The following is a 23,432-nucleotide window of genomic DNA, read 5'->3' on the forward strand; positions in this document are numbered from 1 at the left end:
TTAGCTGTAATACGGTCATTGTGGTGAAACGTAAAAAGTACCAGCGATGAAATGTGTTGATTTTTATTCAAAAGTTACTGTCTCCAGACAAGTACAAATCAGAAAACAGAGTGACTGAAAGAGGATGGGATAATAGACAACAACTTAGAGTGTAGGCAAGAGCGCAGAAAAACAAAAACACAGAAATGGCCAAAAAAATAAAGAAAAAAAATTTAATTTTGTATATATACACACACATGATCGAATAAGAATTTATACCAATGTAGTGGTAAGTAACAAACAATAAACAGTACTTTTTCCTTAAAAGAATTTTCTTTTTTACTTACATAAAATAATTAGGCAAAACACATATAGGCTGTTCATCTACTTTATCACATTACATCTGACCACCTCATGTTTCATGTTCTAAGAAGCCAATTATCCACCGTTAAACATGACTGATCCTCTGACATGGAAGATTACTGTGAGAGAAGGTGGCCTCCACGAGCATGTTTAAGGCTTAAGCATGGAATGACTACAAAATAAAAACCTCAGTAGACAAAACATTTCATTAAAACTTGTGTGACAAATATATGTCAAAATCTAAGCTTTGTCTAGCTGCCACAGCGCTGCTGAATAACGTTCATGTTCAGTATCGTCTGAATGACTACCTTTCACTTTTAACATTTGAAATCTTTTAAGTATTTTGTGAGAGAACTATTTAATGTTGAGAAAACCTTAAAGCTGAATTTCACAAGTCTTTTTCATTAGTTTTATCCAAACTAATTTACACGTAGGAAAAAAGGTAGAAACCCGAAGACATTATCAAGACAAAAAAAACAACGAAAAAACAAAAAACATAAAAATACAAATTTAAAAATCTTCCTTGATGCATGGCTTTGCATGCTTTCATCTTTTTTTCTTCTTTTTTTGTTGTAGTTTTACTTACATTTCTCAAACTTTTGTGACTGAAGGTTGAAAAGTCGAAAATAAGAAAACCAAAAGCACATATATAAAATCAGCACCGATTCATATATAACTTTTATTTAAAATGTAGAGGTACCCATTTCAACATTATGCTGCTGGATTTTAAAAAGAGAAAAAGATGTGTAATTCTTTGACCGAGCTGCTGTCTGCCAGAGCCCACACAGTGGCACTACTGGGAGAGAAATCTGCTCATTGTTGGAGAAGGGGGGGGTGGGGTACACATTTCTCGAGTAGATGGTGCTTAGGGAGTGGTCCAAATCTTGGGGTAAGCTCTAGGACTTACTGCTTAACAGTGTGGAGCGCTCAGTGGACTCTGGGAATCTTCACAGCATAAAGGGGATCATGACTGATTCTACGCGACACCTCGACATCTTAACCACCAGTGGTCATCAGGACCTCCAATCAGGCCCAACAACAGGGAGGAGGAACTAAAGAGATAGAGGGAGGGGGGCAAAAAAAAAAAAAAAGAGAGAGAGCACAGAAACAAAGACCTCCATCCACTTGGCTAACACAGTACAAGCAAGCTACTACAGTCTGTTTATAAATTACTACTTCACACCTGGTAACTTACTACAATTGTAAAAAGGGTTAGACATAAACAAAAAAAAAGTATCTTAAGTTAAACACACCAATTCATCCCCGTTTAAAAAAAAAAAGAAAAAAAAGAGGAAAAATAAAATTATAAAAAGCTATCATGGATTCTTCTTCAGACACGTCTCGTTTCGAATCGGTTTGGAAGTGGCCTGTTACACTAGTTCAGAACAGGAAGAGCTTACCCAAGATTATAAAAGTAAATATTTAAAACAATGTCCTCTCTGAGCAAGCAACACTGAGTGTGGGTCGTCATTGGTCCACGTGGAGAACATGCCAGACGTTTTCTTTTTTTGTGTGTGTTTTTTTTTGCTTTTTCTTACAGAAAACACTTCTGTTTTCGCATCTAAAATTCTCTTTAAATACAAAGCGCCTCTTCTTTTATCCCAGCGTCAAAATCATCTGGATATTAGCTTAAAACATGGACACCCCAAGGACCTAGAGGAAACCAAAACAGGGGGGGGGGGAAAACATTAATAACCAGTTATTAAGTCTGAAATAACAAGGAATGGGTAGGCTTGAGATGCCGGTATTAAAAAAACACAACATAAATAGAACCACTCTGGCCTGTAGTAAGAAAATCACATGACTAATGAGCCAAGTGTTTGATAATCTGTCATATTGTCACTTAACATCCAGTCCAGCAGACCACGTCTAACATCAGACAGAACAAAATGCTTTGCCTGAAGCCAGCTCACAGCAAAAGGTAGTGGAACAAAAAGCTCAACATTTTATTTATTTATTTTATCTCAAACTGCATTGACTCCCTTTGACTCTCTGCTGTTTGAAAATAAAATCTCCTCGACAGCCACATCACTTCTAAAATAAAACGGATCTGAGGCAGACCGGTTGTGTCAGGAGCCAGAAGCTGAGCGGCTAAGAGCGCCGCATTCTGTTACTGTGTTCAGGAACAGCGAGATGGAACAAGACGCTACGTGTTCGGCGAGGAGTAAAGCCTGCTGTGATATTTTTGTTTTTTTGTGGTGACAATGAAATTGTTCAAAGTTCACATAACAGAAACACACACACACACTTTTCTTCCCTCTGCCCTGTAGCTGAGGCAGCGTCTGAGAAACGCTGCGTGTCAAAGCTCAGAGCAGAAAACAAGCCCTGAGGCAAACCCACGGGCTTTCTGAAGGTTGGAAACAGGAGTTTAAGGTCGGCGGTGCGTTATGAAATAAATCAAATTTGGCTTGGTTATACAGTTAGAAACGGTGGCTTTGCAACCGATAGGAAATGGTGTTTGGCTGCAGAGCACACAGGCCGGTCCAGCTGAACTGGTCTTTATGTTTTGCACAGCCCCAAATATAACACGCCTGCACGGGGTCCACGGAAGCCACCTATCCTCCATTTACCGCCACGGAGTTCTACTGACTTGGTCTGAGGAAACCACTATTCTCAGAACACGCTCATTACACAAAACACAGCTGGACATCTTCTAGAAGTGACAGGAGGCAGCTGCTGCTTACCGATTCGTCCATGATAGAAGCGGGGTCGAAGTAGTCCGGCTTTAGCTCGGACCTCTCACGACGGTTCTTTGAGGGCGGCTGGAAGAGAAAGGCTGCGTTTAGACAACTGTACCCGCAGCGACAGCTGCATCGGCAGACAACCGTTATGTAAACAATCTTTGCCCGTACTTAAAAATACTGGAAATGAAAAACAACGTTGTGATATTATGGCTTTTTGCAATATGAGTTACAATTTAAATAAATACCATCGGCAATGATTTAACTCAGAGAGAAACCTCGCCAGACAACTACGGCTCAATTTCAGGCATGGGATTGGAAAACATACCAAGCATCCAGCCGCACCCCCATCATCTGTTGAACAGGTGGAACTGTCCAGAAGCTCTACCTCTGGACCTCCACACACAGGGCTGACTATTAAACTCTCATTTCAATTATTTTTAAAAGGTTTCAGACTTAAAAATATGCAATTACATCATTTTAGATCAATAATTATATTATTATAGATAACTGACAAAATGCCTAAAGACATAAACTTGTTAAATAGTGAAAGTAGATTCATTGTTCTATTATTAACTCATAGTCATTGTCTGAAGAATTCATTCTTATGGAAATGTGAAATATAATTCTGTAAATCAAAAGAGCAGAGAACTAAATTATGTTTCTTTAATTATATTTAACCACAAAAAAACAACAACTTAAAGTTTACTTCAAATATTTCACAAAAAGGAGCTTGTAATAATAAATATAAATCATTTTCCTGTTCTCTCTGATCTGGCACAAACACACACTCAGTGTTTTTGATGAAGTATAATCGGATCCCTGAACTGATCATAAATGCAACAAATGTAGTGAATTTAGAAGAACTAGGTCGATATTCTGGTTGATTGATTCAAGGTGACATCTGAGTCCCGGCACCAGCGTAAGCCACCAAAATAGACACGTTTCTGGCTTTACACTCCCCGTATATGGTTCTGTGGCGTTCAGCTAAATGGTCAAATTAATTAGTCATGTTGCCTCGTGGTGTGGCGACAGTTGCTAGGCACCGCAGAGAGTCTTTAATTATCTTTAAAAAAAAAAAACATAATTCCCCCCCGCAGTAAACAATTCTCTTTTGTCTTCTTTGCTCATTTTGATGTTGCGTGCAAAGATCAACACGAGCTGCTTGTTATTGATTTTTGCATGCTAAACAAATCTCAGTCTTTTCTGAGAATAACCGACTGCTTACTCCCCAGAGTGTGTATGTACGCAAAACCAGCAACCCAACTGTAATGAGCGTTTGACGTGCAGTCAGGGTCTCAGAGGCTCCGGTTCTCAGCGGGCGCCGGGGATAACGCGCTATGAAACAACGAGGCTCACTGACAATTTCACGGTTTTTGAAGTTCTTAAATGTTTGTTTTTCAAGTATCTCAGGACGACATTGTATCCAGCGTTGTGACCGTGGAATAATCAGACCACGACGAGTCTCCAGATGCAACATCTGGCCTTAATGGCCTACGACCAGATGTCAGATGTTGCCTCCTATTGGCAGTTTTACGAGGCGTCTACGTCTTGTTTTTAAAAGCCTGTTTGTTGTGTGATTTGACCTCGAGGCTTGTTGTTCAGCGAGGATGCGTGTGAGGGAGACCCAAGCAGGACACTGAAGGGGTTGAGGAGGAAACTAACATCTTCCACACGTATCAAAGTACAAGAAGATTTAATCCGTCAATCACAGCGACAAAGACTGCAATTTCTTAAATGATCACAACTAGCACAGAGGGATTCACAAACACCATTGTTGGGCTTTACAGCTTAAACCCAGTTAGATGTGGATCTTACCAGATCAATGTCCATGGTGTCAAAATCCATGCCTTCATTCAGGTCGTCTATACGGCCCTCAGATGACATCATCACATCCTCCACAATTGGCTCTTCGTCTTCCTCCATAAGCCCAGTGCCGCGACGACTGCAAACGCAAAGCATTAAACAATTATGGAATCGTGCATTTGATGAGCTTTTCCAAAAAGGCAGCTCGACGCACAAAGCGTGTGCGTGTCTTACATGGCCTGCTGCAGATTGGTCCTGAGCTTGGCGTAGTTCATGGCTCTTTCCTGCTGCTGGCGAGCCTCCTCCTGCTGTCTCTGAGCCAGCATCCACGTCACCTGGGAACTAAAAACGCACAAGGGAAGCGGCAATTAGCACATTTCTAATGCAGGTATTTGCTGATTTAACTGGGGGGGGGGGGGGGGTATCACAAGCACGTCAGATACAACTGACGGCCCGCTGGCCAGGCGCCTGTGGAGAGTCAGGTTGGATAAGTAAACTAATCAGTCACTGTCCCAGTAGGGCCAACACTTGGCAGGCTGCGAAGCATCTTTATAGCGTTTTACCCTGTAAATTAATAGCACGCAAATGGGAGATTTCATTGAACTCTTTCTTAATGCGTGTTGGCTCGTGCTCTCGTCCTCTGATCCCATTCTAAAGAGAATAAGTGATCCACTGAGCGGTACGCTGGGCTTGGATGCAGTTATTTATCCAGGATAATTAAATAAACGATAATTATAGAAAAGAAAATGATCATGAGAGTTTCTGAAATGGCGGGGCAGCACAAAAGCTGATGTTGCATTTAATATCTTGCACGTATTAAACCGGGACCCCCTTGTGAAGTGTGTCGTACTGAACTGTCTGCATCGTTGTGTGAGTGCGACAGTGAGGCATACGTACTTGTAGTCCAACGGTGTTTGATGGTGCTGCGGCGTCTGTTGATGGTGTTGTGGGAGTTGGTGGGGTTGCTGCTGGTCGTGGGGAAGCGGATAGACCCCCATGAAGCTGTCCTCGCGGCCCCTCTTCGGGTCTCGCATGGCGGTGGAGGTGAGATGGGGCGACGGCAACATGACCGGGGTCTGCATGCTCTGCTGCCACACCTCGCTGCTGCTGCTCTCCTCTGGAGAGGAAACGATCGTTGTGAGTATGGGTCGAAGGTCAACGTTATCGCGACGTGTTCAAATGTAATCGTTATGGAGATAATAATATCATCTCGACAGTGAAATCCAAAAGCAACACAAACCTAATTAAATTAGGGGCCAAGAACAGAACTGATAAAAGACGACAACACTAATCTAATTTTGACCGTATTATAACATCAGCCTTTATCAAACCTGGACGGATGTTTTCCTCACCGAACGCTGCATTTTAATGCCATAGAAATGAATGTTTATCTTGAGCAGGTCTTCAGCAAACACACAGACACACAGCTAAATGACTGTGTGATTGATAAAGAGCAGTTTGACTCTTCTGACTCTCTCCCACCATCTGCTGTTGATAATCTCCCCGCACCATCAGCTGAGCCAAGAAATGCATTTGGGTAAATCTGGGTTTGAAACTCTGCTTTTGTAACATCGTTGCAGGGCTATAATGTATGGAGGCTCTCATGGAGACCTATTTTCAGTGCGTTTGTGCCAGAACGCTACACAATATTCACGGCTCGGTAGGTTTTTTGTTTTCAACCTAATAATGAATACACTTGTTTACATTTATTTAAAAAATGTAAACATTCAATATTCAAGTAAATGCCTATTTTTTTTCCCGAAGTGGCAGCTTTATTAATCCCATTATTGATGACTCTGCTGATTCCCGAGTGTGCAGTACCCTCTGGCAGCTTCCTCTTGGCCGCCGACGTTCCCGCTGTAGCCGCGGGAGGCTTGATCTTCTTGGAGCGGATGGACGAGCCTCTGCTGGAGTAGCCGCTCATCACAGACATGGTGTCGTCATCGCCACCGGCCTGCAGGGAGTTCCTGTAGGAGATGAGGGGGAGCCAGCAGTCCTCTCGCTGCAGGGCCATCTGGAATGTCATGAAGCGCTCCAGGTACATGTGGCTGAGGAGAAGCATGGGGGGGGGGGGGGGGGGAGGTCACACAGACAAATATGAACAAACACTCATGCATTTACAGACACGAGCAGGTGCAACTGGAGGGGAGAAAGAAAAGCCTCAACCGTCTGAGACACCAGTTGCACCAGTTGTCTAAAACACCTGTTACTCCGACGACCTCCCACCCGTCGACTGAGCAGAAAAACCAACAACTTACACAGTCCTCTTGTCTTGTTTCATAAGCTTCGAGGAGAACTCGCTCAGGATGTCCAAGAACGCCAGGTTGAGGGGAGGGCCTCCTTCTCCCTGGGTACTCGGATCCTTAAACGCAAACTCGATACCGTCCCTGACAGATGCAACGAGACGGAGAGGAAGAACAATAAGAATGGGGTTCATGGACACAGAACATGAAATAGTTGACACGTACTGTTCACTCAAAACTCAAATTCAATTGAACTGACGAGGACAGAGATGCTTTTATTCATTTGAACCAGGGACTCCGGTCATGTGGTCCATGTTTCAAACCACCAGCAGGCCTCGCTTAACTACGTCACAACTTTGAGACTATTTTTCAAACATCAGTGTGTCTTCCTGAGCATGTTTGGTTTTTTTAATAAGCAGCAACATTGCTTTGGAAGCTTTAACATTTTAAATACTGGCTGGACAGAGAGCAGAATCTTCAACCTGTCTTTTATTACTCAAACTCCTGTCGCACATCTGGCATATCCCATTACATGGTGCACCCAGATGTTGCACAAGTGTAAGGGATATCCATGCTAGCATAGCGAATGTGCATACATCGGATTTTCTGGAACCGTTCTGAGATTATAATATAAGAATCCACATGAGAAAAAAAAACACAGTACAATGTGATGGGAAGTGGGGTATTTACAAATGTGGAGGATTGTGTGCCGTTCATACAATCATTTCTTGATTGGTGCTGAAAAGAAGAATTTAAAAATATTTTCTTAGTTAAGAATAACAATGTTGACATGCGCTGGTGGCGACAGAAATTAAGTTACAAATTTAGGATCACGACATAAGATCACACGGAGCTCCTCTGATAAGTGCTTACATGCAACAGACCAGTTTTGTGTCTACAGCACCGTTGCTCTTCTGTGTGTTTGAACAGCCCGATGGGTTTATTTTAGACAAAGTAACATTAGTGCATGGGAATGGGCAAGACTGCAACATATTTGCACTTAAGCCTCTCCAGAATAACACGAAAACATAACATGGCAAGAAGAAAAGACAGTATTCAGGGAGCGATTTGTCGAACTCGACAGCAAAAGAAGTGTAGGAGGAGCGACGCAACGAGAGCAGACCGAAGCCTTACTTGTGCAGCATGGCGATAGCATCCCTGGTTTTGACTTGGTCCAGACCGAAGGTGAGAGAGAACCGACGGGCCAACTCTTTGATGCCACAGAACGAGGAGGCCGAGCGGTCGAACCCGTGACCCAGATCAGACAGCATTTCATTGAAGAGCTTAGCAGGAAGAGAAACGTTAAACATCAACAACCTCTTCATAACGCGACAAACGAACCGACGGGTCATAATTACTGAGCGTGTCCACTGACCTGCTGCAGACTGAGGATGAGTGTCTTGGCACACTGAATCTTGTCGATTTGCCGAGTCTTACTCATCGTCTCCTTGATGATGTCGCCATAATCGTTGTAATACTGCAAAGAAAGCGAAGCGGTACAGGGACATTAAGGATCATCTCTGTACATGTCTAATAATAAGACAGATGATGCATTCACTCCTGAGATGTGTTGCTGCTGCACAGCCCGGCTTACCCTCATGTACTGTTTAAAGATGTCCGCTCCAGTCTTCATGTCCACCACGCAGTAGATGATCAGTTTAGAGTAGGCAGCGAGGAGGTTTCTCCTCTTGTGCAGAGCTTCAATCTTTACTGCCTCATCGTCCTGTTGACCATCTGAGATGATGGGAGAGAAACAAAAATACAAAGATGGCAGTTCCACAAGCTGCACATTGGCCAATTTGAAAAAGCATCTTTTTAGTTGCTCTCCTCGCAGGAAGTAAATGAGCCGCTCCAATGGAACATTTGCATTTGTACCTGTGCTATTCGTGTCGTCGTCCTGGTCTATGAAGACGTGGTTCAAGATAAAGGAGAGCAGCTCGGCCGTCAGCGAGTCCTCCGGGGAATAGACCAGAGGCTCCAGGTGTTCCCTGCCTCCGGACACCATCTGGTGGCTGAAGATGAGCAGCAGATCACACAGAATGGTGAATGCCTGTAGAGGGGGGAAAGAAATAGGACAAAAAGTTAAAACTCGGTGTGCATAAGTGCAACACAAAAGCACTCCTTGCACGTCGGGTATTTAACAAGGTTTCTGAGTATAATTAAACATTTGTAGCCAAAACAGCAACAATGAACGGAGACCAAACCACCTCTGAAGAGTTGTTGATGAGCCACAGTTTACACTCTTTCTTTGCTTTTAACTAGATGCTACGACCACTGCTGCTGCTGCACATGTACATTTGTTGTGCACGTATCTGCGTTACCTGTTCTTTGACTGCCGTGTTGACGTTGATGAGGTAGCGCTGACACATCATACAGAATGCCCTCATCTGCTTCCTCAGGGTCACCATGTCGTCCTGATTAGAGAAACAAGAAGATATTTTTTTAGCATCACACATACACCTGTCCAATTGAGAACAGTGAAGGTGCATTTGTCGTTAGGGGAGCTCACCTTCCTGGAGCTGCCCTCAGATGTCTTGGCCAGGTGCCACAGGATCACATAGTGGGTACACTGCAGCGAGTGGATGACTATCTGCTCACCAGGAGAAGAAAACAACAATCCCAGATGGGTTAATATACATTACTATTCCCCAAAATGACAACTTGTGGAGTATATATATAACTTTACTTGTGTGTGTATTTAATAACCTGCTCAGGCATGTCTCCATTCTCTATGCCGGTGTTGAGCAGCTTGAAGTTGCTGGTAAACAGGTCCCACCCCGACAGGTCGTGTGCACTGCAACAGATTTGAGAAAGTGTCAGACACAAGTAAACAGAATCACGGGTACGTTATTGTAGCGCAGGAGACGCGTGTGTGAACAGGTACTCGAGGAAGAATGAATGTCATACTTGTGAAACGCTGTGATCCTCTTTAGAGTTGACAAAACCTGATAAGCATCATCTTCATCAGCCTCTTCACCCTGGAAAGAAAAATGTTGCAGCCATGTTGAATCAGAAGCGTTTATGTGCCACGGTATGTTGCACGCACAAGGAATTTGACATGGTGGGTGGTGCATAACATTAAACAATCGTTGAGAATTTTAGAGATCGAGACGTTTAATCATCCGTTCGGGACTGAGCCGTCTGGAACGGATACAAGTTTCCAGATTCTTCTGATAAAACCCTTTGAAATGAAATCCATTCATCACAGTTTGAGACTAATTTGCAGGTGAATCAAAGTCTGAATTTACAGTGACAACTTGAGAGCTTATGCAAGGAGGCAGCCGCAAGACATGTCTCGGCTACAAAACAGAAGACAAACGTGTCTGTGATAATAACGGGTGGTAGAGTTGGCGGGTGTAGGAGAATAAAAGGCAGACTTTAACAAAAGAGCAACGGGTGAAAACACGTCGACGAGGGCCGCCGTGTGCGTCCTGTCGCTCCTACCTCTTGTAGAAAATCCTCCAGTAGTCTGTTGAACTTGTCCACCAGCTCATCCAGCAGCTGGGAGCGGGCAATGTCCACCCTGTTAAAGATTGTGAACTCCTCGTTGCAGAGGGAGTGGTAAGTCTTGGAGCAGACCTCTAAAACCTCAGTGTCCGTGTGCTTCTCCACAATTTCCCTGATCTGACGCAGCAGGGATTCCAGGTGCTGGATTAGAGAGAGAGCGAGAGAGCGAGTCAGTGAGGAAGGTAAATTATCATTATGTTAAATTAACCGTTTCCAAGCTTTGCTAATTTGATTGGTGTCCGATAGGCGTCTTACCTTCTCTAGACGTCCTGTGGTATAAATCTCCAGGTCAAAATACTGAGGCAGCTGCAACAAGTTAGTCACCTTCTCTGCATCCACAGCGTACTGTAGAACAAACATTAAACACAATAGTTTTGTGAGTTTATGAATACATAGTTGGAGCGAACAGCCCTACAGATGAGTGCTTGTGGAGAACAGAGAATGGCTGTGACAAACCTTGGCCAGTAGAGGGGGCAAAGCCACAGCAAACAGCTCCGTCATTCGGGTTTTGTCATCCAGCTGAGTCTTCCTCTCTTTTGCCGTCATCACCTGATCACAGATGCAATAAGTTAGAGGCTCGTCCTCGCAGCTAGTTGGTGTTCATGTAAACAAAAAAGGTCTAGTCTTGGAAAGGTTACTTTTCCACCGGGCATTTAATGTTAATTTCAAGTTAATGCCAGGTTTTGTCACTTTTCTCCTGTTTACCAGGTGCATGTTCCCAGTGGCGGGTTTTTTTTAAATGGGTTTTTTGGGAAAGCTTTACAAATCAGAGAGTTTCTCAGTCTGGGGAGAAAACTATAATATCGGACAAATACGTAGAAGTTAAACACATAATTCAGGCTGAAAGTAAAAGTTTAAAACTAACAAATGCAGACGGACAGCTGGCAAAAAAATAAATTAAAAAAAATCAGACTGTGAATGTGTTAATTTACAGATTGCCTCATATAGAGCAAGATAGATCCGACTTGAATTACATGCGTGTGCTCCATTGAATTCATGTGCTGCTTAGATGCATTCTTATGGCGTGAATGACAATGTTTGAGCCTTATTCCTTCAGCTGGCGGTGTGAAACAGATTTGGGAGCGAACGAAAAATAAATATAAAAACTTATGATCACCACAGCAAACATAAAAGTAACCTGAGCAAAGTAACGCTGCATCCAGTCTGTGACTGTAAGACACGACTCAGACATGTGACACTGCAGCCGATGTGTGAGTGAAATTAATATATGGTAAGTGATTTTTCTGTTTTGTAGCTGAAAGAATATGGTTAAAATATGGTCATACACGCCATAAGAATACATCTGCAACACATTCATTTAACAGGATACACATTTATATAGACAGATATCGTGCTCCAGATGAAGCAGTGATATTATCTGTTCATTTACGCTTTCACATAGTCAGCAATTTATTGCCAGCTGTCTTTTTTTTTGCATGCGTCTGTTGTGTTGCTTTTGGATTATGACTTTAACTTCTTCGTATTATTGTAATATTATCTGTTACCATGGCATCTAACCTAAAGTGAACCTCCGCCGTGGAAATGAAAACGCAGAGTTAACCCTGAAGTTACCTCGCTAACCCCAAATACTGCTTTGTAGTACAGGCCTTGGGTCTTTTAAAATTATTAAAACTTATCCTGTCATTTCAATAAAGCGTATTCTTTAAACGGCCCTCATCAGCACAGCTTTCAAATATACATCCAACACCAAAGCTCCAACATCAAAAGTGTCTGTTCAGCACTATTACATCTGGATTGTACGGTCTACAACTGTATGAGATGAATTCTGGATTCATGTTAATGTTTAGTTATCATGTCAGATTACACTTAAATCCAACGGGAGGGAAAAAGATATACATCAAGCTGCTAATAATATAATAATAATAATAATAATAATAACCAGCAGAATATCTGGAAATATTCAGCAGGTTCTGTTATCTCAAACCAGAAATCAAATGTATCAACACAAGCACAAAACATTGCAGTAGATTCACCACTATCAAAAATCTAACCTATTTCTCTCATACAAATAAAATCAAACATTCCTAAAAACAGTCCGTTTATCTTTGGAACGGTCTTAAACACAGCTGTCAGACAACACAATGAAGAGAGCCTGAATACATTACCAGCATTTATAATGGTTGGATGAGTTATTTAAATACTGTCTTTGGGCTCAGCTTGCACTGACCCAGCTCTGAAGTCATCATGGTGAACCTGAGACAGTCGGGCCCATGTTAGAAGAACACAAATAAAAGCTCTTACCCTCTTCCCTGTGCCTCTTCCAACAGGTGGGTGGCATTCAGCAGCCTGGCGTACAGTGCACAGCATGATTTCAATCAAGGCCGTCTCTTGTCTGTCTGTAAGAGCTGCAAAAAAACAACAACACACATTCAGCATGATCTGGATCACACGTGTGCCCCGAACCAGACCGATAAGTGATGACGGTTCGCCGCACCTTCCTCTCCTGGCAATGGGTCATCTAGCAGTAGGCTGATCATACACTCCCAGTCCTTCAGTAGCTCTGGACCGCATTCCCAGAGCGAGTCCACGAGGTAGGCCGCATGCTCATGGAGCTAAGGAGAGAAGTGTTCACACACACGTGAAGGACAGATGGTTTAAGTGCTTACATACTTTAAATAAAAGACAGAAACTGAAGCCCTGCGTGTGACAGTAAAAGTGATGAAGCCGCGTAACATACCTCACTCTCCAGGAAGAAGAAGACGGTGGTCTTGATGAGGTTAGCGTTGGCGCTTTGTCTGCCTCTCCTCTTCGGGGCTCCTTCCTCCTCTGGTTCCCGGTGGCTGAACAATCTGTGGGAGCATCAAATATTAGTTTGGTATCGCACAAAAGCAACCGCGGCATAATCCTCCGAATGCATTTCTAAAGGAGCGGCAAGACACAAATGATATCTCATGAACTACGGTAAGCTGAGAACTGACTGAAACCGGTCATTGAGCAACTTAATCTTCACAATTGGAGGTAGATGTTAGCGGTTTTTCCCTCTTTAGTTAAAAGTTGTACCCGTCACCAGAGTCCACCTGCAGTTCACTGCAGCAAGGTGAAAAATAAAACCACGGGCAGTCAGCAAAGACTAGATTTTCAGAAGGTGAGTTACTCCTTAAATTCTCACTAAACCGTCTTAAATCCCTTTCTCCTCCGTCCCCAACCCGCCTCAACATTAATTTTCCTGAACTCATTCAATGCTTCTCTGTTCAGCCATTAACACACATTTGACTCCTGCTCAGTGGGACATTTGTCCGACATACTTCTTGAAGAGGAATTCTCCAGCTGCAATGGCGACAGGTCTGTGTGCCGAGTAGACCAAGTGATAGACACTCTCACAATCCTCGGGGGTCAACACCTCGTCCGTACTACTGCAGAGACAAAAACACAAAGAGTCAGCGCCAAAGTAGTAGCACACACACAAAAAGCATAGACTTATAGACTACGCCCATCTGATAAAATGGGACCACAACACATCAAATACAATCAAGAACCAAAGCACGGCCACTTACTTCAACACTAGAGTGAGAAGTTTAATCGCTTGCACTGCAACATCGTACTCTTTGTCAAGAGTCATGGAGACAATACGGTCCTATGGAAAGACACAGACGACAGATTTAATGAGCTATTTGAACAAAAGGATTAATTTTGATGAGTGAGTGAAATGATGCCAGGTCAATCCCAAATATACACAGTATATCCACAGAGCACGAGCCCAGTGTTTGTAGATGTGTGAGAAACAATAAAGCTGGAGGTGTTGTGTGGACGTTGTCCAGCAGGTGGTGCTGACCTTGAAGCGGCTGGTGAACAGCTCCAGCCTGGCGTTGAGCTCTCTGTTGTAGTAGAGACCCTGCAGCGCTGTCAGACACTTCAGACGTACCTCGCCTTGCTGGAATAGACAATTAGAAAAGCATGGAACAGTTCTTGTGTTTACAAACCTGAACTGAAATACACAACATAAAAGCACTGGAGGACATTAATAACCAAGACTCGCCTGTGTTTCTATTTGATTGCCTAATAGACCTGTAAAATCAATGCTGGAAAAACAGCAGGCTTCAATCCCCTCTTCTGAATTGTTTACAATCGAGTTATTGATTGGGCCTTTTTACAGCACAGCCACACAGGTGTTTTCACTTACTCCAGCCGATTAGACATCTGCTCAGGCGGCTGTTGTGCACAGCTATAATGGAGAATGATGTGGCGTCGCCAACCGCCACGTAATAATAACAGAATATAAAAAAAGTTATGCTGTAATAACAGGTGCAAGCAAACTAACAGGAGAGCAGGAGGAGATGTCTGAGGAGGAAAAGTAAAGAAACGCTCCTGTGACCCACCTTATCGTGCATCGTCCAGCCCACGTACTTCAGATAGCTGTCGTTGAGGAAGGCGTCGCTATAGAGTTTCATCCACACTCCAATCTCTTCAATACAGATCGCCCTGATTTCTGCTATCGCATCCCTGTTGCAACAGAACATCGTTTTTTAAAAAAGGTTTTCCATGACAGCATCAACAACCAGTGTCAAAGTCACACTTGTAGATGATATAGATGTGCGTTATTTGGTGGAGCCATACCGATATCGATGAACGAACACTCCTTTGAATATTGCATTCATCATATTTTCAATCTCGTCCTGATTTTCTTGAAGCTGAAAGGAGGAGCAGAACAACAACTCGTGAGCTCATTTGTCCGGTCAAACATAAATCCCGACTGAGTAGAATGCTACATTAAGAGGTGACCGGGGGGCGTCGTTACCATAACAGACGCCAGCTAAGTCACCGCGTGGTGGAGCCGCACACTGAACTAACAGATGGATGCCCGGTGGGACCTGCTGTTGTGCAAAGTCATTAAAAACGGACAATCCGAGCTGAATAGCACAGTCACTGCAGGGCCATCACCTACGGAGGTGCTTTGGTTCTAAAAATGGAACAGCTTTACGGTCGCGAGCCAGAGTAATTCAGAATCATTTACTTGTACACGGATCACCGTGACTGGCCTGATAAAATGTCATGTAGGGAGGTGTAACCTGCATCGTGTTAACATTGTGTAGGACGCTGTTCAGGCTTTTAGAAAATTAGATTGTGCCTGCTGACACTTAATTCTAACCACAATTATAAAGCTGCAGACGATGAACTATGTCACGCTTGCCGGTTACTTTGTCTGGCAGGAGGAGGGGGGAGGGGGCACTCCCTGCAGATCATTAGAACTATTAAACGCAGTTATTTGGCTCAGTGGCAGATTGTAAAAATTCACTTCATACACAGACATTCCAGCTTGTTCTGGGATGTCCAGTAAAATCATGAATGAAACAACTCACTCCTATCTTCTCATAACAGACACTTTCCTTCCGAACGATGGCGTAGAAGAGTGACTGAAAGAAAACAACTGGCTTTATAAAGGAACCGCACTGAACTGGTTTGGATCCTATTTATCGGATCGATCTCAGTTTGTTTATGTAAATGATGAAGCCTCGATGAAGACCAACGTCACTTATGGAGTTCCACAAGGTTCTGTGCTTGGACCAATCTTGTTCACCTTATATATGCTTCCTTTAGGCAATATTATCAGAAAACACTCTATAAACTTTCATTGTTATGCAGATGATACTCAATTATATATATCGATCAAACCAGACGAAACCAACCAGCTTGCTAAACTGCAAGCGTGTCTTAAGGACATAAAAACCTGGATGACCTGCAACTTCCTGATGTTAAACTCAGACAAAACTGAAGTTATTCTACTCGGCACAGAACACCTCCGAAATCAGTTATCGAATGATATAGTTTCTCTAGATGGCATTGCGCTGGCATCCAGCAGCACCGTCAAGAATCTTGGAGTTACCTTTGATCAGGATTTGTCTTTCAACTCTCAGATAAAACTTATTTCTAGGACTGCCTTTTTTCACCGACGTAATATTTCAAAAATCAGGCGCATCCTGTCTCAAAGTGATGCAGAGAAATTAGTTCATGCATTTGTTACCTCTAGACTAGATTACTGCAATTCCTTATTTTCAGGCTGCTCTAACAAGTCTCTTAAATCTCTCCAGTTGATCCAGAATGCTGCAGCTCATGTACTAACAAGAACTAAGAGGAGAGATCATATTACTCCTGGATGAGCTTCTCTGCACTGGCTCCCTGTAAAATCTAGAATAGAATTTAAAATCCTTTTACTTACCTACAAAGCCCGAATTGGTCAGGCTCCATCATATCTTAAAGAGCTTATAGTACCATACTGCCCTACTAGAAAGCTGCGATCCAGTGATTCAGGGTTACTTGTGGTTCCTAGAGTCTTAAAAAGTAGGATGGGAGCCAGAGCCTTCAGTTATCAGGCTCCTCTTCTGTGGAACCAGCTTCCTGTTTCAGTCCGGGGGGCACACACACTCACCACATTTAAGAGTAGCTTAAGACTTTCCTCTTTGATAGTGCTTATAGTTAGGGCTGGCTCTGGCTTGCCTTGGACCGGCCCATGGACAAACTGGTATAGGCAAAAACTACAGGGGGACTTCCTACACTGAGCACCTCTCTCCTCCTCTTCTTCACCTCCGTCTGTATGCATTGATGTCCCATTAATGCTCATTACTGACTTTACTTCTTCCCCGGAGTATTTGTGCTTTCTCGCCTCACAGGATGACCGCAGTTTTATCTGGACACTGGTTCTTCAACCAGCCATGGCCCTGCTGACACCTACTACGATCTTCATTGTTAACATTATTAATCCTATTACCGATACCATTAATACACAGTACTGATTTTGTCTCTTCCCCGGAGTCCTTGTGCTTCCTCTCCTCACAGGTTTCTATGGAGCATGGTTTCATCTGGACCCTGGTCCATCCTCCTACCATAGCCCTGCTGACTCCAACTGCTAATATCACTTTTATTATTACTCACATTACTATTTCATACTACCGATACCATTAATGCACATTATTGACCTGCTTCTTCACCAGAGTCTCTGTGCTTTCTCGCCTCACAGGTTCCTGTGTATCCGGGTTTACCTGGACCAGGTGTTGCCTCCTGTCGTGGTTGTGTCATACATTGAATGTGTTGTAATTCACTATCCTGTTCTACACATGACATCATTGCACTTCTGTCCATCCTGGGAGAGGGATCCCTCCTCTATTGCTCTCCCACAGGTTTCTTCCTCTTTCCTCCCCGTTAAAGGGTTTTTTGGGGAGTTTTTCCTGTTCTGATGTGAGGGTCTCGGGACAAGAGGATGTCAAATGTGTACATATTGTAAAGCCCTCTGAGGCAAATTTGTAATTTGTGATTTTGGGCTATACAAAAATAAATTGAATTGAATCGAATTGAATTTATAAAATAGGTAATACGTTTTTCTGCCTACATGAGAATAATTGAAATTACTGCAATTTACTGTCCGACAAAAAGCAGAGCCCTCTGCTGTGTCTTTAGTAACACTCTGTACTCGGCAATGAAGAACACAGTCTCCGCTTCAACGCTAGTGCCGGTGAAACGAATCGTTTTCAACAACTCTGTACGGGCTTTTATATTACATAAACAAAGAGCAGCGCAACATATCACAGCGAGTGCACACTACATAAAAAAGGGTGTGTCGTTGCGACTTTCTGACAAAGTTACCACTAAACCACCTGGATCTGGATGGAATTGGCTGATCCAGAGAGAATCTGAATCATCCAATGGGCATGTCGAAATGTTTTGCTTTTTTAAACAATAGGCAGCAAATGGCCATGTTGGCCCCTCTTACCTCTTTGCGTTTCTGCAGAAGCAACTCCAGCCGGTCATTGGCCCGTTTGGCCAGGATCTTATTCCTCTCTGCCTCATACTGGCGCTGAGTGTTGTCCATGTTGATGCTCAGGTTTAGAGCTACATTCACCAGGGCTGTCATCAGCTTCATGGCTGCCAAAAAACACATGTCGCATCAAGAAATGAGAAGACTCCACGCCCAACACCAACTATTTCATGAAATAATTAATAACTGGCTTACAACACAAGTGTGTGACTCTACCTGACTTAAAACATTTCGTTACGGACTATAGTGTCGTGGATGTGTAACATACACTAACCCCTGGATAAATCAAGGTGCCCTGATATTAAAGGCGGGTCACATAAAGGAAATTAGAAATGATTTGTATTCATTAACCTTTCATAGAACAAACAAAACCTTGGATGGGCCTAAGTTGGAAACTATACGAGGTAAACAAACACCATACAGTGAGATTAAAAATCTGTAGCTGCATCCATTATTGCATTGCCACTGCGCAGTAAGAAATAATTATAACACACATTACAACCATCAAAAGCAGCTCTGTGGAACAGACCCTCTCAAACCTGACAGCTAAGTCCAGTGACGGCATCAAAACATGAAGGCAACAAAAGCACTTTGCAGTTGCACACTGACAGGTGAGGACAAAGACGGGTTTCCTCGACAGAACATTACATGAATGTTTTGTGGTCCCACCGCCCAATTACATCTGTTGATGAAAAATGTATAATGCTGCTGCATAAATGATATATTCTGCATGCCGCCAGCGATTGTAGAGCACCTGATCTGCTCCACCGGGAGCCTTTGACACTTCATTTTAGCGGGTAAATCGGCTTTCTTATTTGTACACAGGCACAGCCAATGATACACGGTGTAGGTTATTCCACTTTCACACGGTCTGAATAATAAAAAACACCCGTGTGTGTTAACTGTTGTGACTTTATCAGTGGTTATATTTATTATATCCATAAATTACAACACTACAGCGAAAAGTACACTACTATGGCCCCAGAGCCATCCTAACTGCTACTTATCCCACGCAGATATCGACCCCGTGTGCTTAAAGAATACGCCAATTACTGCAATTCATCACCGACGGCCAAATACATCTCTCTCTCTCTCTCTCTCTCTCTCTCTCTCTCTCATATACAGATGTGGTTCATCCTACCTGCCAGTGTTGAGGTGTGTCTGAAGGCTCGGACTTGAGAGTCTGATAGTCCGGTGAGAAGGGAGATGACTGTGTCCATCATGTACTCATCATAGATGATACTGTATTGACACTGGCGCACGAGCACCGAAATGAATTCACAAAAGCTTGATTTGAACTTTTTCCACTGGGGTCCTGCTATGGTTAGAGGGTAGTCACCACTGTCCTGCAGAGGCCACAGAGGGAAGAACGTCAGTAAACACAATGACTTCACACAGCTGCTGTATGTTGCTATCTCTGTCTTGCCTTTGGCAAATAAAATAACACTAAATGTGATGTTCAATCTCAGATTACACATTAGAGAATCATGGTGACTATTGTTGCGGTTATACTGGAAAACATGAAGTTACCTCATCGAATTCCTCTGTCATTCGCCGGATGATCTCAGAGTTCTGCATGTTGCGGAACATTTCTCCACTGACCACACCTGATACACAGAGAGGGGTTAGACAGAAGACAATTTACTCAACGCTCAAGTAGACCAATGCGGGGAGAAGGGAGTACCAAACATGTCTGAGTGGTTCTTTAGGTCACACAGATTCAACTGGTTTCCTCAATGCATTTAAAAAAAGGAGTAAGATACCTAAAAGAGACACACATACCTTTACACCCCGAGCACTGGATGAAGAAATTGATGAGATCTAGTAGAGCAACGTCTCTGTCGTGTTTGTAAGACTCAATCCAGTCATCGACGACAGACTGCAGGAAACGAGGGACAGATTAGAACCATTCGTTATTTCATGCGACCGAAGAAACAGATTTTTACAGTGTCAAATATCTCAGATGTCTTGCCATTCATACCTGCATTGCACTCTTGCCCAGCTTCACCACCTCAAACAGCATCATGTTCTCCATGCCATTCTCTTGGTGGTGGCCATTTATCCGGCCCGCTCCCTTTCCTCCTTTGCCTTTCTCCCCTGCTGCTTTCTTCCCCTTCTTTCCACCCTGGAACAGAATAAGAGCATAACACATTGTGAAGCGTGAGAATCAGTGCAGAGAAGACGACGCTAATTGAATGTGCTCTTTACACAAATATCTATAACTCGTAGACGTAATACTGTGTTATTTGACCAGGGTTTCCTGATCCAGGCCAAGAGCAGAGAGCCATTTGTGCTTTTCATACCTTTCCTTTCGCTGAGGTTGTACTCCTTCCATCGAGATCCTCAGAGAAGTCTGTGTCTGAAGAGAATCGGGTGTCTGTATCCCTGGGGGACACAAGCAAATATTAGAATGAAAATTCATATCAACCTCAACCTTTACAGAGAAATTAAAAGTGGAAGAAAGCACTTACTGAGTAAAGGAGAACTCTGATGGTATTTCTGGTGCTGCTATCATTTCTGTAACATCTTCTGGATGACTTCAATTTATGACTGGCTTGAGATCCTCAGAAATTACAAGACAGGATAGGTGGCATGTGACCTAGAATACATAAATATATGACACAGAGTCATTTATAGAGATACACACACATGCATACTTATTCCTCATTTCAACACAGCAGAAACAATAAATGCTCCAATAAGTAAACATCAAACATCTACACGTTAGCAGATCCTCTGTAGTGAGTAAATGTTTCTTTGATGCCTTTGAGAAAAAAGAAAAGAAAAACGGTTTCACATGGTAACAGTGGGCGTGCACAAATGCTCCTGTCACGCTCAGCTGTGCGGCCATTGGCTCCCTCTCTTTCCCTGCTCCCCTTGGCTTGCAGACGTCAGGCGAGGACCATTGGAGTGTCTTCCTCAATGGCCAAATATGGCGCTGCCCTATCCGCCCCATACATATCTCAACCAATCAAAAGACAGTATCAACATCAACAAGATACTGCAGGCCACAGAAAAAAAAACTATTGCATGGTTGTGATGTGTAAATCGGTGGCACATACATCAAAAAAGAGAGCAGAGGTAACATCCAAAACTAGGATTCTGACATTGTCCGTAGCTCAGGAACACATATTGGGAGTCAAGGAAGACAATAAAAGCACCCCAGAGAAATCAGCTTAGTCCTGAAAAGCTCAACTTTACAGCTACCCATCATATACCCACTCTGGGTGCGTCTCTGTCCTCACACTCAGTGATGACATACAGAGTGTGTCAATCGTATTCTTAAATAATAGCAGCGTTATAGTGGCATTTATGAGTAGCGAGAAGACTTTCAATTAGATTGTCAGATATAAATCAGCTGTAACATCAGTCACGGGATTCCCTTTCACAACATCATGCACACGATGGCCCACATAGTGGATCTCACCACGCACACATTTTATGGATATATAACGATCGAAATAAAATCCCCCTCACAGTCAACTATACTCACGAAACAGCACTATGTGTGAGGTAGCTACGACTTCGTGAGTTTTAATTTAACTGCGATATTTCTTGATTTACGAGCGTGTGAAAGCGCTTATTTCCTTGATAGTGAGAGGAGATATTGCGTACCAACACGACGGGATTATATGGGTGTAGACTGAAAAAGTGGCGCCAAATTGGTCAGTGTATCTCATAAACGTGTTCCTGCAAAGCGAGACTAGATGTTCTGAGATTAAAAAAAACGTAACTGTGAAACCCAACAGTGCACGTTTCTGCAATTCAACGATGCACAATCTACCCGCTCAGTTCCCTCCAACCACGCCGACGCGGCTGCGCTCTTCTTCGGCTCCTGTCAAAATTGACACCGGTGCCTTGCTAGTTGCTAGCTCCGCTAGCTGAGCAGCTAAGAGGGTTTTGGCGTTGTTTTCACGAGCGTTGGCTGGTTGAAATGTGATCGAGTAAGCGTGCTGTGCTCAGTGCGAACAAGCTGTGATTTACCGATAGACGTGTGCCGTGCATTTTCGTTGGATACCGAGAACGTTCAAGTGTTTTCCAGCTCTATCGTACTTAGACCATAATAACAAAACAACGCAAGCCCTACTGTACTAGCGCATGCTAACATAGGCTAGTACACAATGACGCTAGTCTGCAATGTTTCCGAGGACAATGACCGCTTTCTGACAACAAACCAGTCGAACCCAGTGCTTGTCCGAAGATAAAGCGAATAATCCTAACATATAACGATATGCTGCAATCAAGGAGCTGATAATAACTACGACTGGTTAGCTATGCTAACAGCTACGGCTAACGTTACCTAAAAAAACATCACGTCCTTGCGTCCTCCATCTTGCCTCGGGAGTTCCAGTGCCGTGTTGCATAAGCAACAAACACTTTGTTTACAAATATAGAAAGTGCAAATAAGTTGCTTGAAACAATAAAACGCTTCTTTGGCCTACAAACGAAATGTTTTTGCGTCACTGTGCCAAAATACCCAGGTCGTTAGCTTGCTAACAACCGAAGTAGCCATGTACCGCGAGCTAGCGAAGCGACTTGGTTCAGGCAGGCATCCGCGCGCAGGGCTCCTCGAGAGCTAGCCTGAGCTAGCGAGATGGCTAGCAAAATACAAATCAACTAACTTCCAGATAGCTCTCCGCCATTTTACAGCTAACTTACCTTGTTGTAAAATGCAGTCCCGGCAGAACCGTAACTTTTACTATTCTTATCCAGCTTCCGTCTGAATCCCACCACAATTCTGTAAAAAGAGTTTAAAAGTCGCGGTCAGAGGCGGTTTCGGACGTTCTCTCACCCCGCTTGCTCCGTAGTTCGGTTTGTTGTTTCGACGACCTGGGAGGAGGAAATCCTGGTGCAGAGCTACCACCTAGCGGCCACAATGCCCGCATTAGATACACAGTTGACGAGCTTCCATCTAGTGGTCACTGACGAACACTACACCTTAAGAATGGCGCTTCTGAACTGTGTTTCGTCTCCTCTTACAAGCTGCAAGTCTGAACTATTTTTGGTAAAATACTGACTTAAATCTATCTCGATCCCATTCAAGTTGAAGGGGAAAAATTAAATCGAATTTATATTGTGAGATAA

The 23,432-nt window shown here is 43.3% G+C and overlaps 1 protein-coding gene across 1 annotated transcript; it reads right to left on the reverse strand.

The window, feature by feature from the left end:
• Positions 1–55: 55 nt before the first annotated feature.
• stag2b (STAG2 cohesin complex component b) lies at positions 56–23,145 on the reverse strand. Its single transcript, XM_079268802.1, has 34 exons — positions 23,007–23,145; positions 20,819–20,946; positions 20,651–20,732; positions 20,329–20,472; positions 20,130–20,226; positions 19,878–19,954; positions 19,489–19,693; positions 18,303–18,454; positions 15,155–15,228; positions 14,917–15,040; positions 14,373–14,471; positions 14,095–14,174; positions 13,846–13,953; positions 13,278–13,389; positions 13,035–13,152; positions 12,842–12,945; positions 11,036–11,128; positions 10,835–10,924; positions 10,517–10,720; positions 9,980–10,050; positions 9,779–9,866; positions 9,582–9,662; positions 9,394–9,486; positions 8,948–9,122; positions 8,667–8,806; positions 8,448–8,549; positions 8,207–8,355; positions 7,088–7,216; positions 6,651–6,877; positions 5,727–5,946; positions 5,064–5,171; positions 4,842–4,968; positions 3,027–3,104; positions 56–1,995 (listed from the first exon to the last, which is right to left on the reverse strand). The coding sequence occupies exons 2-34, from the start codon at positions 20,860–20,862 to the stop codon at positions 1,972–1,974; spliced, it is 3,819 nt and encodes a 1,272-aa protein (XP_079124928.1). The 5' UTR covers positions 20,863–20,946; positions 23,007–23,145; the 3' UTR covers positions 56–1,971.
• Positions 23,146–23,432: the final 287 nt, after the last annotated feature.

Source organism: Melanostigma gelatinosum (genome assembly GCF_949748355.1).
Source record: "Melanostigma gelatinosum genome assembly, chromosome: 5".
Classification (NCBI taxonomy): domain Eukaryota; kingdom Metazoa; phylum Chordata; class Actinopteri; order Perciformes; family Zoarcidae; genus Melanostigma; species Melanostigma gelatinosum.

Bases quoted from the DNA above. Each gene is read 5' to 3' on its own strand.
- stag2b (XM_079268802.1), bottom strand. From the start codon at position 20,862: ATGATAGCAGCACCAGAAATACCATCAGAGTTCTCCTTTACTCA. The intron at 15,229-18,302 runs GTAAGAGGGGCC...TCCTCCTTTCAG, and splicing joins TTCTGCAGAAACGCAAAGAG to CTTCAAGAAAATCAGGACGA. The intron at 13,390-13,845 runs GTATGTCGGACA...ATGCTCCCACAG, and splicing joins GGAGAATTCCTCTTCAAGAA to ATTGTTCAGCCACCGGGAAC.